This window comes from Hemiscyllium ocellatum, chromosome 2 (assembly GCF_020745735.1).
Source record: "Hemiscyllium ocellatum isolate sHemOce1 chromosome 2, sHemOce1.pat.X.cur, whole genome shotgun sequence".
NCBI lineage: Eukaryota > Metazoa > Chordata > Chondrichthyes > Orectolobiformes > Hemiscylliidae > Hemiscyllium > Hemiscyllium ocellatum.
In genome coordinates this window covers 14,004,977-14,021,416 of record NC_083402.1, presented here as the reverse complement: position 1 = coordinate 14,021,416, position 16,440 = coordinate 14,004,977, and the positions used below count along the sequence as shown (strand labels likewise).

The 16,440-nt window shown below is 45.9% G+C and overlaps 1 protein-coding gene across 1 annotated transcript in view; it reads right to left on the bottom strand.

Moving 5' to 3' along the window:
* The window catches only part of palld (palladin, cytoskeletal associated protein), a 243,012-nt gene that overhangs the window by 201,636 nt on the left and 24,936 nt on the right, over nt 1–16,440 (bottom strand). The window contains exons 3-6 of the mRNA XM_060834813.1: nt 13,014–13,076; nt 6,281–6,422; nt 5,065–5,088; nt 3,122–3,244 (exon numbers count right to left, since the gene is read on the bottom strand). Of these exons, the coding sequence (XP_060690796.1) occupies nt 3,122–3,244; nt 5,065–5,088; nt 6,281–6,422; nt 13,014–13,076 (352 nt within the window). The remainder of the gene's footprint in view (nt 1–3,121; nt 3,245–5,064; nt 5,089–6,280; nt 6,423–13,013; nt 13,077–16,440) is intronic.

Sequence of the window (16,440 nt, the reverse complement as noted above, 5' to 3'; positions counted from 1 at the left end):
CTCTTGGCCACAACCAGGTGCACCGAGCACTGGCTGGAGGAATGCCAGTCCTCCTTTTCCCATTCTTTTCCTCAAAGACATGACAGTCATCTCGCTGTCTCTGGAAGAACTCAACAATTCATCCACATGGCACAGTGGCTCAGTGGTTAGCACTGCTGCCTCACAGCACCAGGGACGCAGGTTCAATTCCAGCCTCGGGTGACTGTGCGGAGTTTGCACATTCTCACCGTGTCTGCGTGGGTTTCCTCTGGGTGCTCCGGTTTCCTCCCAGTGTGCAGGCCAGGTGAATTGGCCATGCTAAATTGCCTCTAGTGTGAGGTGCATTAGTCAGAGGGGAATGGGTCTAGATGGGTTACTCTTCAGAGGGTCAGTGTGGACTGGTTGGGCTGAAGGGCCTGTTTCCACACTGTAGGGAATCTAATCTAATCATCCCCAAAACAACACTCACAAGCACCAAGATGGCGTAAAATCTGTGTCGCATGAGGGTCAGTGGTTCGGTACCTCACAGCGCCAGGGACCCGGGTTTGATTCCACCTTCGGGAGACTGTCCAATATGGAGTTTGCACGTTCTCCTCATATCTGCATGGGTTTCCCCCCCCCCACAGTCCAAAAGATGTGCAGGTCAAGTGGATGGGCCATGCTAAATTGCCCATAGTCTCCAGGAATGTGTAGGTTAGGTAGATTAGCCATGGGAAATGCAAGGTTACAGGGATAGAGTAGAGAGGTGGGATGCTCTTAGGAGGGTCAGTATGGACCAAATGGTCTGAATGGCCTGCTATCACACTGCATGGTTTCTTTGATTCTAAGTTCAGTTAGGGAAGCACCAAGCTCAAACAGGGGCTTTATTAGCTGCGTATGTACCGTAGGTATTTGTTTGTCAGGCCTGTTATTTGGAGAAGATATGAACCAAGCCATTCAGAGGTTCTCAGAATGAGGTATTGCCATCAGTATTTGTGACTATTTTGTCACTCAAAGTGAGTTCCACGTGTTACATCCCTACAATCTGTCAGCTTGTTTAAAAATTCATCAAAGGATGGAGGCATCACTGGCTAGGCCAGCATTTATTGTCCATCACCAAAATAGGCGGTGTGGTGGACAGTGAAGAAGATTATCTCAGAGGAACTCGATCAGATGGGCCAATGGGCCAAGTAGTGGCAGTTGGAGCTGAATTTAGATAACTATGAGGTGCTGCATTTTGGAAAGACTCCACTTTCAGAGTAGGACTTATACACTTAATGGTAGGGCCCTGGGGAGCGTTGCTGAACAAAGGGACCTAAGGGTGCAGATACATAGTTCCTTGAAAGTGGAGTCGCAAGTGGGCAGGGATGTGAAATTCATTGAGTATAGGAGCTTGGATGCTGCAAATGTGTTGCTGGAAAAGCACAGCAGGTCAGGCAGCATCCAAGGAACAGGAAATTCGATGTTTCGGGCATAAGCCCTTCATCAGGAATGCCCAAAATGTCGAATTTCCTGTTCCTTGGATGCTGCCTGACCTGCTATGATTTTCCAGCAACACATTTTCAGCTCTGATCTCCAGCATCTGCAGTCCTCACTTTCTCCTACAGGAGCTTAGATGTCATGTTGCAGCTGTACAGGACGTTGGCTACGTTTGGAATAGTGCATTCAATTCTGGTCTCCCTGCTAAAGGAAAGATGTTGTGAAACTTGAAAGGGTTCAGAAAAGATTAACAATGATGTTGCTGGGGTTTGAGTTATAAGGAGAGGCTGAACAGACTGGGGCTGTTTTCCCTGGAGCATCAGAGGCTGAGCGGTGACCTTATACGGGTTTATAAAATCATAAGGGGCATAGATAGGGTGAACAGTCAATGTTTTTTTCCTGGGATGGAGAGTCCAAAACTAGAGGTTTAGAGTGAGAGGGGCAAGATATAAAAGAGACCTCAGGAGCAACCTTTTCACACAGAGGCTGGTGCATGTAAGGACTGAGCTGCCAGAGGAAGTGGTGGAGGCTGGTACAATTACAGCATTTAAACAGCAGCTGGATGGGTATATGAATAGGAAGGGTTTAGATGGATATGGGCCAAGTGCTGGCAAATGGGACTAGATCAGTTTAGGATATCTGGTCAGCATAGATGAGTTGGACCGAAGAGTCTGCTTCCTGTATACATTTTGACTCAATTGCCTAGAGAACAGCCAAGAGTCAACCACATTGCTGTGGGTCTGAAGTCTCATGTTGGCCCAACCAGGTAAGGATGGCAATTTCCCTCCATAAAGGACATTAGTGAACCAGACAGATTTTTATAACAATTGACAGTGGTTACATGGTCATCATCAGACTAGCTTTATTTTTTAATTCTGGATTTTTATCAGCCATGGTGGGGATTCGAATTCATGTCCTCAGAATATGTGGTCATTATCAGGCAGTATCTAGTGGTTGAGGTGACTGCTCCAGAGGCCTTGAAAGCAGGCCTGTGTAGCAGTTGGGTATATTTTATAGAAAGTTTTACACTCCTGTCACGTATGGGATCAGGCATCTGAGTATTGAGTGCATTGGAAGATGAGGCTGTTGCACATGATAAGTCAAAGACATTTTGGTAAACGGGGGCTGAATGGCCTCATCATGCTCCTCATTCTTATGTTCTTGTGAAATAGAGATAGATAAATAGAGGAGTGAGACAGGTAATTAGATTGAGATTGACAGTGACCGATATACATAAGCAGATCAACAGACAACCACCTGATGAAGGAGCTGCGCTCCGAAAGCTAGTGCTTCCAAATAAACCTGTTGGACTATAACCTGGTGTCGCATGACTTTTCACTGACAAAAAGTGTCACATTGGAAATGAAACATTAACTCAATTTCTCTCTCCGCAGACCTGCTGACTTTCTCCAGCATTTTCTGTTTTTAAATAAATGGATAGACACAGATTGGCAGAAAAATATTTAGATACTTGGCTTGTTTCTCACCTAGGTACCGCCCTACACCCCACCTTCCATGCAAGGCAATAATTATCTTTCCACCCCCTATTAGAACTCTCAAATTGGGCTATCTCTCAATGATGGGCTTCAATGTCTGCACCACACACATGGTCAGGTCTCTATGACTCGGCTAGGTCAGATTCTCATTCTGTTCTCCCGGCTAAGCCATCACCACTTTCACCCACCTGATCTGAGTGTGAGTTGGGCACTACAAGACACGGTGCCACAGGAGTTGGTAACTCTGCAAGTAAACGTTCCGGCATCTTCCGCAAAGGTTTCGGCAATCACCAGAGTGCAGATTTCTTCTTCTGAAAGTATCAAGACAATTGGTTTTGAGTGCGACTCCTGCACATTAATGTTCTACTCATTGATAGGATCCCAGCCAGCAATCAATGATAAAGGTTGTATAAAAGAAAGTTAAATTTGAGTATCATCTGGCGTACCAATGACGATTTACAATGATGTGGTGACTGTTGTGAACAAATGCATTGTGTATTTGCCAGTTTGTTGCATATTTTATAGATTTGATTTACCTCAGAGCAGTGCCGAGGTACTAATGCAAAGTCTCGGTCTATTTACAGGGCTTTCAGTGATCACAAGGCGTCTTCATAGGTCTGGCTTCTCAGGTCATTGACTAGAAGCATCTGTTTATTTTAGCTCTCAGAGACCTACTTCCATGTTTAATCCATCAAGCAACGTTAACACAGATCAGTCAACATATTAACATGATCAGACACAGATCAATTAAAACATTGAACAGTAAAATTTGATATCCAGTCTGTTCTGTTATAACACGTTTCTTCAACACAAATTGACTTTAACGCAGTGATGAATATAAACCGTTAATTGTAGATTGTGAACATTCCTTATCTGTATTGGCTACAACGCGATTCTGGCCCAGTTAGTTTAAATGGCGCGGCGATCACGTGATTTTCTTATAATACGAGATCGCACGTGAACAGACCTATCACGTTATATCAGAACCGACTGTATTGTAGCCCGCAGCAGGTTGACTAAACGAAAGGCAGTGTGGTTGAGTTCTGGGATCAGAGGACTGCCTTTTTGGGAGGGATTGGGTATATCAGATCAGCGATCTTTGGAGAATGGGAGGTACTCATATTGAACTCAGAAAGGGCTCTACAGGTTAAGCGCTGGGAGAGTGCTTTTCCTGGCTGGCTAGAGACTCGAGAGTGAAGGATTACAGATTCAGGATAAAATGGTGGCCATCTTAGACTGGGTTGAGGAGGCATGCCTTCTCTGAAAGGGTCGTAAATCTTTGGAGCTGTGAACTCAATCAAAGGTCGTGGAGCTGGAGTAGGAAGGTGGAGCTGTTGTAAAAGGTTACCATACGAAATAGGCAAGCAGGTCTAAGGGGTCAAATAGCCTACTCCTTCTGTTATTCTCTTTGTTCTAAAGTCAGCCAGTACATTAATTTGAATAAAGTACAGAACTGTGGAGATGTGAAACAAACCCAGAAACTGAATTCTGATGAAGGGTCGCTTGAAATGGTAACCCTGCTTTCTCTCCATAGATGCTACCAGACCTGCTGAGTTTGTCTGGCAATTTCTGTTACATTAATTTGAAACTGACTGTCTATGCTCAAGCACTACAAAAGCACAGCAATCTTACTGCTCCTTGAATAGTCTAAAAAGTCACTGGGTTTCATTGAACAATTAAACATGAAACTAGCCTGACTATACACTTTGATCTCACACCATCCTGACTAGTGACCAGATCATCATTCCTTCGCTATCATTGGGTCAAATCCAGGAATCCTCCATCATTCAGTACTCTGAATGTTGCTACACCATACAGTCACAGAATCATATAGCACGGAAACAGGCCCTTCAGCCCAACTCGTCCATGCCGACCAGATTTCCTAAACTGAGTCATTGTTGGTTAATCATTCAGGGACCGGGAGGATTGGTGACTCAGCCGACGGTTATTCCCTGTCCCTAATTACCCTTCAAACAGGTGATGGTGAGCTGCCTTCTTGAACCTTTGAAGTCCATGGTGGGTAAGTACACCGTACAGAGCGAGCTAGCAAAGAACATAAGACAATAGGCAGACTCTACCAAGGTTCAGGAACTCTGCTACATTTAGGCTGATGATAATTGCAGGACCTTACCAGGCTCCGTGGCTGTTCGAGGCTCTGAGCATCACACCGGGACAGAGGCAGCATGGGACAGAAAAACAGAGACAGCAAATTAGCTCTGGCCCCCTCCAAGAGAACCAGTTCAACTCTTACAACGCAGAGCTTCTGTTCTGGGCACAATCCACACTGAAAGAATGTCCAAAATTGCATGAGATTGCAAGAAGCATTGTCAAGTTTCCACTCAAATTCATTCACATTCTGCTGAACGTAAAATCTATCATGAGATTAGATTCCCTAAAGTATGGAAACAGGCCCTTTAGCCCAACAAGTCCACACCGATCCTCTGAAGGGAAACCCACCCAGACCCATTCCTCTACCCTATTACTCTACATTTACCCCTGCCTATTGCAGCTAACCTACATATCCCTGAACACAATGGGTAATTTAGCATGACCAATTCACCTAACCTGCACATCTTTGGACTGTGGGAGGAAACCCACACAGACACGGGGAGAATGTGCAAACTCTACACAGACTGGAATCGAACCCAGGTCCCTGGCGCTGTAAGGCAGCAGTTAGCTCAGCCAACCACTGTGCCACTCGTGAGCTGGAGCATCTCAAATTTCTTTTTAGAATGTCTTTCTTTCGCAATGTTTGGGCATTTAGAAATATTAAAAAACATTTATTATATTTAAGACAGCAAACACAATTCAATCTGCAGAACACTTTGCTGTGCATTGAGGAGCATTCTCAGGTCGTGTCTAGCTCATTAGGTTTGATTGACCATCACCATATTGGAACAGCACCAGCAGGCTCAATGGGCCGATTGGCCTGACTCTGCTCCTGTTTTCTATGCAGTTAAAGCAACCTTAACTGAACATGACTTAGAAAAGAAACACAATGCTCATGAAACTAATGTATAAGAGTCAGTTTCTTGGGAAAGGTTTAAAAAAAGGACAGGGTTTAAAATGCTCCTGTTGGCATCCCTGTGATGAGCAAAACCTATAAGTATTTGCACTTCCCCCCCCAAATTCCTGCCAAACAAGAGGGTGCAGTAAATGAAAACCTGCCACAGTAACATACTTGACTTGCGGCTGTGATCGATTCAGTTCTAAGAGAATAGTTTTAAAGCTAGCATCAGAGATTGTGGAAACTTGACTTCTACATAAAATCTTTTGTTTCAGAGATACTGCACCAAACGATACTGCCAGAACTGAATGGAATCCGCAGTCCGCGAGGTGTTCATTACTTTTTTGAAGGATTCGGAAGTCTGGAGAATCTTCAATCTCTGTTCCTTGTCTCAGCCAGTGCACTTTGACAGGAGGTGTGCCTTTAACTCGGCATTCCAGGACGACGACCTGACCTTCAGAAGCAGTGATGTCTTGCAGCACCTGCAGTGAGACAAGTGTTATCTGGACGGACCACCCTTTCCTGCTCTGGTTACAGCTTAATTGTCCGGGGTGACTCGCGAAGTTCCAGCCAAACCCACAAACCTCCCGCCCCAGAAACACGATACTTAAATCCTACTGTGCCCAGGTTTGGTCTCCTTACTTTAGAAGGTACGTACTGGCACTGGAGGGGATGCTGAGGAGGTTCACTGGTTTATGCCAGAGTTGAAGGGATTGGCGTATGAGGAGAGACTGAATAGATTGAGATTATATTCATTGGAATTTCGAAGAATGAGGGGGTATCTTACAGAAACATATAAAATTAAGAAGGGAATCGATAAAATAGGAATAAAGACGATGTCTCCATTGGTAGGTGAGACTAGGACAAGATGGCATGGCCTGAAGAAGCAGGTTTAGGACTGAACTGAGAGGGAACTTCTTCACCCAGAGAGTTGTTAATCTATGAAATTCCTTGCCCAGGGAAGTAGTTGACGCAACTTCAGTAATCGCTTTTAAAGCTAAGGTAGATAATTTTAAAATAAAGGAATTAAGGGATATGGTGAATACGCGAGTAAGTGGAGCTGAGTCCATGAAAAGATTCGAGTAACAAGTGAGGTCTGCAGATGCTGGAGATCCGGCTCTGGCCCGAAACGTCGAATTTCCTGTTCCTTGGATGCTGCCTAACCTGCTGTGCTTTAACCAGCAACACATTTTCAGCATCCATGAAAAGATTATCTGGCCAAATTGGCCATAAACAGGTCCAGGTGAAAAAACAAAAGAAAAACAAAGTTGGCCACGATCTTCTTGAATGGCAGAGCAGGTTAGATGGGCTGGATGGCCTACTCCTGCTCCTAGTTCGTATGCTGTTATGTTCTACTCACTTAACACCCTCGTTATCCAAATCTTTACCACAGAGGGCTGTCGAGGCTGGGTCATTAGTATATCCAAAGCTGAGACAGACAGATTTTGAATCAGTAAAGGACTCAAGCAGAAAAAGCAGGAAAATGCAATTGAGGATTATCAGACATGCCATGATCCCACTCAATGGCAGTGCTGACTCAATGGGCTGAATGGTCTACTTTAGTGATTATGTCTGCTGGTCCCTGAGTGTAGAAACATAAAACATAGGAGGAGTTGGCCATTTGGCTCTTCGAGTCTGCTCCACCATGCAGTATGATCACAGCTGATCATCAAACTCAGTCCCCTGATCTTGCTTTCCCCAAGAACTATATCTAACTCCTTCTTGAAAACGTTCAATAATTTGGTCTCAATTTCTTTCGATGGTATAGAATTCCAGAGGCTCTCACTACTCTCTGGGTGAAGGTATCTCCCCTCCTCTCTGTCCTAAATAGCTTACCCCATATCTTACAGAATGGTTTAATAGAACCCTTACAGTGTGGAAGCAGGCCATACCAACCCTCCAAAGAGCATCCCACCCAAACCCACCCCCCCCAGACCCCCAAACTTATAATCTTGCCTTTCCCTTGGTTAATCCACTCAAACACTTTGGGCACGGCCAATTCACCCAACCCGCACATCTTTGGACTGTGGGAGGAAACCAGAGCACCCGGAGGAAACCCACCTAGACATGGGGAGAATGTGCAAACTCCACACAGACAGTCACCTAAGGCGGGAATTGAACCCGGATCCCTGGTGCTATAAGGCAGCAGTGCTAACCACCGAGTCACCGATTTTTAGACGGTGACCCCTGGTTCTGGACTTCCTGGTTATCGAGCACATCTTTCCCCTGTTTCCCCTGTCTAGTCCTGTTCAAATTTTATAGGGTCCTGTGAGATCACTTTTCATGTTTCCCCAGTGAATATTGTCCTGACTGATGCAGCCTGTCTTCATTCGGCAGTCCCCCCATCCCAAGAATCCGTCTGGGAAACATCGTTTGCACTCCCTTCTTCAGAAGGTTAGAGTTTCAAACCTCAATCCTGAAACTTGAGCACCTAATCTCGACTGAAACTCCCGATGTAGGAAAAACCTGAAATTGCTGGAAACGCTCAGCAGGTCTGGCAGCATCTGTGGAGAGAAATCAGTTAACGTTTTGGATCAGGTGACCCTTCCTCATAACTCTGGTTTCTCTCCACAGATGCTGTCAGACCTGCTGAGCTTTTCCAGCAATTGCTGTTTTTGCTTCTGATTTCCAGCATCCCCAATTCTTTTGGTTTTTACTCCCAGTATGGAACTGGGGTGTGGTTGCTGTACATCCACATATGCCCCTCAAACCTGCCCTGGTATTTGGTAAGATGGTGGTGGATCTGATTTTGACCTCAAATTCATACTCCTGCCTAGCCTCAACACTTTCCTGCTGAGTAAATGGATCTACCCATTAGGCTGCAGACCACAGATGAAGTCTATCGTCATTACCCACTCCTGCATTTACATAGCACCTTGAATGCAGTAAAGCACCACAAAACGGTCTAGACTACAAAATAAAAATACAAACCAATGTTTGGACAGCCCTCCACCGTGGATGGGGAAACATTAAGTCAAAGAGGCAGGCTTTAAGGAGTGCCTTTTACAAAGGAAATGGAGAGACAGACACCCCGGAATATTTAGAGAGGACATTCCAGAGCATAGGGTCGAGGACAGGGCTTCCCAAAGTGGGTGGAAGGGATCCCAAGTGTGGGAATTTTGAGGATGAGAGTTCTGAGACAGCCATGTTTGCTCCTAGAGCTCTCCCTTCCACACCCCTCCTGTCTTACCCCTCCCCTTTCAGAAAGTTGCAATAGCTTTCAAAGGTTGAAAATGGGGTCACGGTGGGAACAAATTTGGGATGCACGAGTTTAAGATAGCTGTAATGTACTTACAATATTTTTGTTTACCAGTTTTCTTGACCCCCTCTTAGTACTGGGCTGAAGTCACAGGCCCATCATCCAAAACGGGACCCTATGCACTTCTGATATTGTTTGGTTTTGAAAAGTTACCACCCTCAATTTTTCTTATTCATTCACGGAATGAGGGCACCGCTGACTCGGTCAGCATTTGTTGCCTATCTCTAATTGCCCAGAAGGGGGAGTTAAGAGTCAACCACATTGTTGTGGGTCTGGAGTCCAGACCAAGTAAGGATGTCCTTCCCTAAAGGGCGTTAGCGAATCAGATGGGACTTCCCCCCAACAATTGACAATGGATTCAATGGCTGGCATGAGACTCTTAAATCCAGATTTCTATTGAATACAAATTTGACCGTCTGCCTTAATGGGATTTGAACCAGGGTCACCAGAACATCACCTTGACTTCTCAATTAAGAGCCCAGCAATAACACCACTAGACTATTGCCTCTCCTGTGACCCTGTGCCCCAATGCACTGACTGAAAAATTGATGTAACTATGTACCACTTTGCCCACGGTGAGCGCAGTGGAAAGGATCCCTCCAATATTAGCTTGAACACCTGGAAAGGTCTGTAAACTCTTTCTCAATATCAGGCAGCTAGGGCTGTACCGTAATGGTGGTGATGGTGGTGGTGGTGGTGGTGGGGGGGGGGCTGAAATCCAAACATCCCACAAAAAACCACAGCGATTGACAGCAAGTTTTGTGCAGAACAGGCAGCCAATTTGACAGGGCAGAGCCGGAGCCGTAACTCAGACAGGCTTCGCCGAAGGTTGACATGATGGATGTGGAGCTGAGCAAAGCAGCCCACAGAGAAACCGCAGTTTTGTGGAGGTGAAAGGTATCAGGCAACGTGCCAAGGCAGGAACTGACTCCCCAGCATGGAATTCGAGCTGAGGACAAAGGTGGTATTGTTTGTGTTACCAGCCCTGTTCTGCAGAAGATGTTTTGCAGGTTGGAGATTATGTCCCCTCCTGCTCAGTTTCATTGAGGTGTTCTGAGAGCTCTGTAGCTTCCAATACCAACCTGCAGAAACTGGCTTCCTGTTAGAACCATGGTTAACAGATATCCCCATGTTGATAGAAAACATCTGTATTCTAGTAAGAAAGCTGGAAATTAAACAACAGCTTACAGTTTCTGAAAATAGGTTTAGAAGCAGGAACACTGACGATGTCTGAATTGCTCAGTGGTTAGCGTTGATGCCTCACAGCACTGGAGACTAAGGTTCAATTCCACCCTCGGGCAATTGTTTGTAAGGAGTTTGCACATTCTCCCCACGTCTGTGTGGTGCTCTGAGTGCTCCGGTTTCCTCCCACAGTCCAAAGGTTTGCAGGTTAGGTGGATTGGCCATGGAAATATGGGGTAGGTCTAGGTAGGATGCCCTTCAAAGGATTGGTGCAGACTTGATGGGCTGAATGGCCTCTACCTGCACTGTAGGGATTCTATGACTGTAACTCATCTGCTCTCAGCCCTCCCCAAAACAAGGGTGTCTCAATCCCATATCACACCACTGAGTGCACTTCAAATTGCGTTTGTTATGTAGAAACAAAATACTGCTGGTACTGGAAATCTGAAACAAACACAGAGAATGCTGGAGAAACTCAGCAGGTCTAGCAGCCTCTATGGAGAGAGGGAGAGAGAGAGAAAGCAGAGTTAATGTTTCAGGTTGTGATGATATTACGGCTTTAAGAGGTTGATTTTGTTGTTTTTTAAGCGATAAAAGGTTGAGCCAGAGGTGTCAATTGGTCTATAAGCAAATAAAGTAAACAGTCTGTGAGGTCTTGGGTTTTTTTTTAAAAGAAGCTGCAACAATAGAAGCAGCCTGAAGGGGTGGAGGCAAGCTCCTACAGAACCAAGAGTTTTAGTTTTAGCTTTCAGCAGTTGCTGGAGTCTTGAACTGGGTTTGAAAAGCTGCAGTACATCTCTCCCTGGTATTCTCTCTCTCTGTCTCTCTCCCTCCCTGAGTTTTCTCTTGATGACTTTTTTCACCCTGGATTAGAGAATTGCCTGTGAGACAATGTATTTTACTGAATTTGTCTTTGACAAGCATTACGAGATAATGCTATATTGGAACAGTTACTGTTTAGTAGTTAAATAATCTGTCATTCTGTTAAGTTTTCCAATAGAGTTACATTTTTTACAATTTCTTCTGTAGTATATGAATAAAGTGTACTTTGCTTCAAGACTTGTAGTTTGACCAATCGAGTTACATCTGTAACACAACGCCTGGCACCTGGCTTTAAGATAAGAGAAAGCTAGGGTCTGGGCTAATGTCTTAAAATGATGTGGAGACACCGGTTTTTGACTGGGGTGGACAAAGTTAAAAATCACACAACACCAGGTTATGGTCCAAAAGGTCTATTTGGAATCACGAGCTGATGAAGGAGCAGTGCTCTGAAAGCTAGAACGTACCCTGGTCCTCACCTCCCACCCCACCAACCTTCGCATATATCGCATCATTCTCCACCATTTCTGCGACCTACAAACGGACCCCACCACCAGAGATATATTTCCCTCCCTGCCTCTATCCGCTTTCCGTAAAGACTGTTCCCTCTGCGACTCCCTTGTTGGGTCCACGCCCCCCCAGCAACCCACCCTCCCGTCCTGGCACCTTCCCCTGCCACTGCAGGAAGTGCAAAACCTGCGCCCACACCTCCTCCCTCACCTTCATCCAAGGCCCCAAAGGAGCCTTCCACATCCATCAGAGTTTTGCCTGCACTTTCATACATGTCATTTACTGTATCCGTTGCTCCCGATGTGGTCTCCTCTACATTGGGCAGACTGGACGCCTCCTAGTGGAGCGCTTCAGAGAACATCTCCGGGACACCCGCACCAATCAACCCACCTCCCTGTGGCCAAACATTTCAATTCCCCCTCCCACTCCGCCAAGGACATGCAGATCCTGGGCCTTTTCCATCGCCACTCCCTTACCACCCGGCACCTGGAGGAAGAACGCCTCATCTTCCACCTCAGGATCCTCCAACCCAATGGCATCAATGTGGATTTCACAGGTTTCCTCATTTCCCCTCCCCCTACCTTATCCCAGTTCCAACCTTCCAACTCGGCACTGCCCTAATGACCTGTCCCACCTGTCCATCTTCCTTCTCACGTATCCGCTTCACCCCCTCTCTCCCTTTTATCACTTTTACCCCCACCTCCATCCACCTATCACACTTTCAGCTACCTTCCCCCAACCACACCCCCCATCCCATTTATCTCTCCACCCTCGAGGCTCCCAGCCCCATTCCTGAAGAATGGCTTTTGCCCGAAACGTCAATTCTCCTGCTCCTTGGATACTGCCTGACCTGCTGTGCTTTTCCAACACTACCTCTTGACTCTAATCTCCAGCATCTGCAGTCCTCACTTTCGCCGGGTTAATTTTTAACTTTGTCTGCGTTAATATAGTTTGAGGGACTTTAGTGTGGTCCATAACAGGGTCCAATGACCCTTCTTCAATTGTGGGTCACGCTGACTGACCAGGCACTCACGTGCTGGGTGAGGTGTGACTGAAGGGTGCTCACTGCAACACTTTATTGCAGACACGTACAATAAAATGGAACAAAGCAATGTCACATCGATTCCTACCACCTGCTCCCTCGCTGAGTCTGTATCCCTGGGTAAACCAATTCCCAGTGAAGCTAGAACACTTGACCTCCCCAAGTGGCTGTGAAAAATCAGACAAATTTTGTATTTTTGATTTCCACCCCCACCACGACACCCCTCAATCATTTGGCTGCAATGGGTCATAAAAGGCTGACCTTTGTAAACACAGGTGGGGAGACTCCATCTTGGATCTGCAGGCACGCCGTCGGACTCTGCACCTTAAATTTGAGACAAAATAGGAACAAACATGAATTAAAGTGTTGTGTTTGCTGCCAAAGCTGCACCACATGCACAGAGGGGATTGTTAAGGTTCCGATAGCAGCCAGCGCTGGTACTTTGTTATTTACAGACAGGAAGCTTTCCACATCTGCTGGTGCACTTAAGGCAGTCAGCAAGAAGAAAGGCTACAAGCTGGTGCCTGGAGAGTTGGTTTGTTAACTACAATTACACGTTTAAGAGACGTCGGTGCAAGACAGCTCTTCACTGCAAACAACTTAATGATGGCTCATGAACAGGCAGGAATAACACGAGACAAAGCAGTTTATACAAAGATCTAATGCAGCAGGATCTTTAGCCAAGTGGTCACGGATTATAAACTGCATCTTTCCTCCTCAAGGATTTGTAGCAATGTAGCACCTGTTGGAAGTTCCTTCTCATTCAAAGCCTGACTGATTGAAGTGCAGTGAGAGCTCTAGGGTTTCTCAGTTCTGAACTGTGCCTTAACCGTACAACAGAGGCTAACCACACTCACCTTACTCAATTACAAGACAGAACTGCCGGGCTAGTGGAGGCAATTTATAGCGTGATTTGGTGTCCCTCTGGGGAAACAGCACGGAAACAGGCCCTTCCGTCCAACTCGGAGAAAGTGAGGACTGCAGATCAGAGTCAAGAGTGTGGTGCTGGAAAAGCACAGCAGGTCAGGCAGCATCTGAGGAGCAAGTGAATGGACATCTCGGGCATAAACCCTTCTTCAGGGATTCAGTACAACTCGTCCATGCTGACCAAGTTCCCCAAACTAAACTAGTCAGAGGTAGTCATGATTTGGAGGAGCCGGTGTTGGCCTGGGCTGGACAAAGTTAAAAATCAGACAACACCAGGTTATAGTCCAACAGGTTTGTTTGGAAGCACAAGCTTTCGAGACAATTAACATGTTGGACTATAAACCTGGTGTTGTGTGAATATTAACTTGGTCAGAGGTTGGTTCTTTACTCAGAGTGGTGGGTGAAGGGAACGCACTGCCAGCAGGGGTAGCAGAATCAGGTACATTAGGGACATTTAAGCGACTCTTGGATATGCACATGGATGAAAGTACAATGAAGGGTATGTAGGCTAGTCTGATCTTAGAGTAGGATAAAAGGTCAGCACAACATCAGGGGCTGAAGTGCCTGGACTGTGCCGCACTGCTCTATGCTCTGTATTCTGTGTTAATTTGCCTGTATATCGCCCATACCCCTTTAAACCTTTCCCATTCAAACACCTGCCCAAACATCTTTAAAACATTGTAACTGCACCTGCATCTACCATTTCCTCTGGAAGGTCATTCCTCATATGAACGACCCGCTGTGTGAAAAGTTGCCCCCAGGTCCCTTTTAACTCTTTCTCCCCTCACCTTAAAAATATACCCTTTAGATTTGAACTCCCCTACCCCAGGGAAAAGACCTTTGCTGTGTTCCTCATGATTTTATAAACCTCTATAATCACCCCTCAATCTCCGCTGCTCCACTGAAAAAGAAAGTCTCGGCCTATCCAGCTTCTCCATATTGCTCAAACCCTCCAGACCTGGTAAAATCCATGGAAATCTTTGCTGAACCCTCTCAAATTTAATAATAATCTTTCTATCGCCGGGTGACCAGAACTGCATGCAGTACTCTCACCTGGACAAAAACAACCTAATATGATAACTCCTACACTCGATGGATCTGAGCCACAGACGGCCATCAATAATCATCAATAGTAATATATATTTTGTGTCTACATGGGTTTCCTCCGGGTGCTCCGGTTTCCTCCCACAGTCCAAAGATGTGCAGGTTAGGGTGGATTGGCCATGGTAAATTGCCCCATAGGGTTCAGGATAGGTGGATTCATCAGGGGTAAAATGTAAAGTAATAGGGTAGGGGATTGGGTCTGGGTGGGTTGCTCTTTGGAGGGCAAGTGTGAACTTCAAATCCAGGGATGTGGAACTTCAATCACCTGGAGAGACTGGAAATGCTGGGACTATTTTCAGAGGAACAGCAGGAGGCCATTCAGCCCATCTAGCCTGATCAGCCATTCCACATGTTTATGGCTGATCCAGCACTTTATGCTGTTGATAATCATTGATCACTGATCATTGATAATCAATCTCTGCTTTAAACACCCTCTAATATTGAGCCTCCTTAGCTCTCTGTGGGAGAGAATTCCAATGTTTGACCACCCATGAGTAAAACAAAATTAATCATCTTGGACCTAAACGGTGATATAGAATGAGAATTAGAATCCCTACAGTGTGGAAACAGGCCCTTCTGCCCAACAAGCCCACTCAGACCCTTTGAAGAATAACCCATCCAGACCTATTCCCCTACTACTCTACATTTACTCCTGACTAATTTACACCTAACCTACACTTTCTTGAACACCATGGGCAATTCAGCAAGTTGGGCCTGTTTCCACACTGTAGGGATTCTACGATGGGGCAGCAAGGTGGCTCAGTGGTTAGCACTATTGCCTCACAGCGCTAGGGACCCAGGTTCTATTCCAGCCTCGGGTGACTGTCTGTGTGGAGTTTGCATGCTCTCTCTGTGTCGGCGTGGGCTTCCTCCAGGTGCTCTGTTTTCCTCCCATGTTCAACTATGTGCAGGTGAGGTGAATTGGCCATGCTAAATTGCCCATAGTGTTCAGGAACGTGTAGATTAGGTGTATATTAGTCAGGGGTAAATGTAGAGTAACAGGGTAGGGGAATGGGTCTGGATGGGTTACTCTTTTCTCACGGCCTTATTACCTTTCACAAAGTACAATATCCAGAGGTGTTTAAGAGGCTGGAGAGAGATGAGAACTTGAGGCTGTTCTCCTCAGGTCAGAGAAAGTTAAGGAAGGATTGGACTACATTTATGAGGGGAGCTGGGGAAGTGATGCTGCTGGAGTAAATAATGGGAACCCATTTCCACTTCCAGGGGAGTCAGAAACCAGAGGTTATTTGAGGTTATTTGCCAGATAACCAGAGAAATACATTCTCTAAAGGCCAATGCTAAATTGACAGCTCCAGTCCTGATGGAGTTCAATGATTTCTGTCATGTGAATACAGAGTCAGGGAAAGTCCAGTCAGGTAAAACAAGGTAAACAAAGAGACTGTGATTGCTGACACCAGGAACATGTGCAGTACACTCGAGGGAGATTCATTAAAGTGTTTTGTTGCATGGTTTCAGGAGATTAGGATCCTGGGAGGAGTTAGGGGGGTGATGAACTGGGGGAGGGGATGATGAACTGGCAGGAGGGAAGACATTGGGACCCAGAGGGATCCCAAGGTGTGTGTGTGTGTGTGTGTGTGTGTGTGTGTGTGTGTGTGTGTGTGTGTGTGTGTGTGTGTGTCAGAATCTGAGAGAGAGA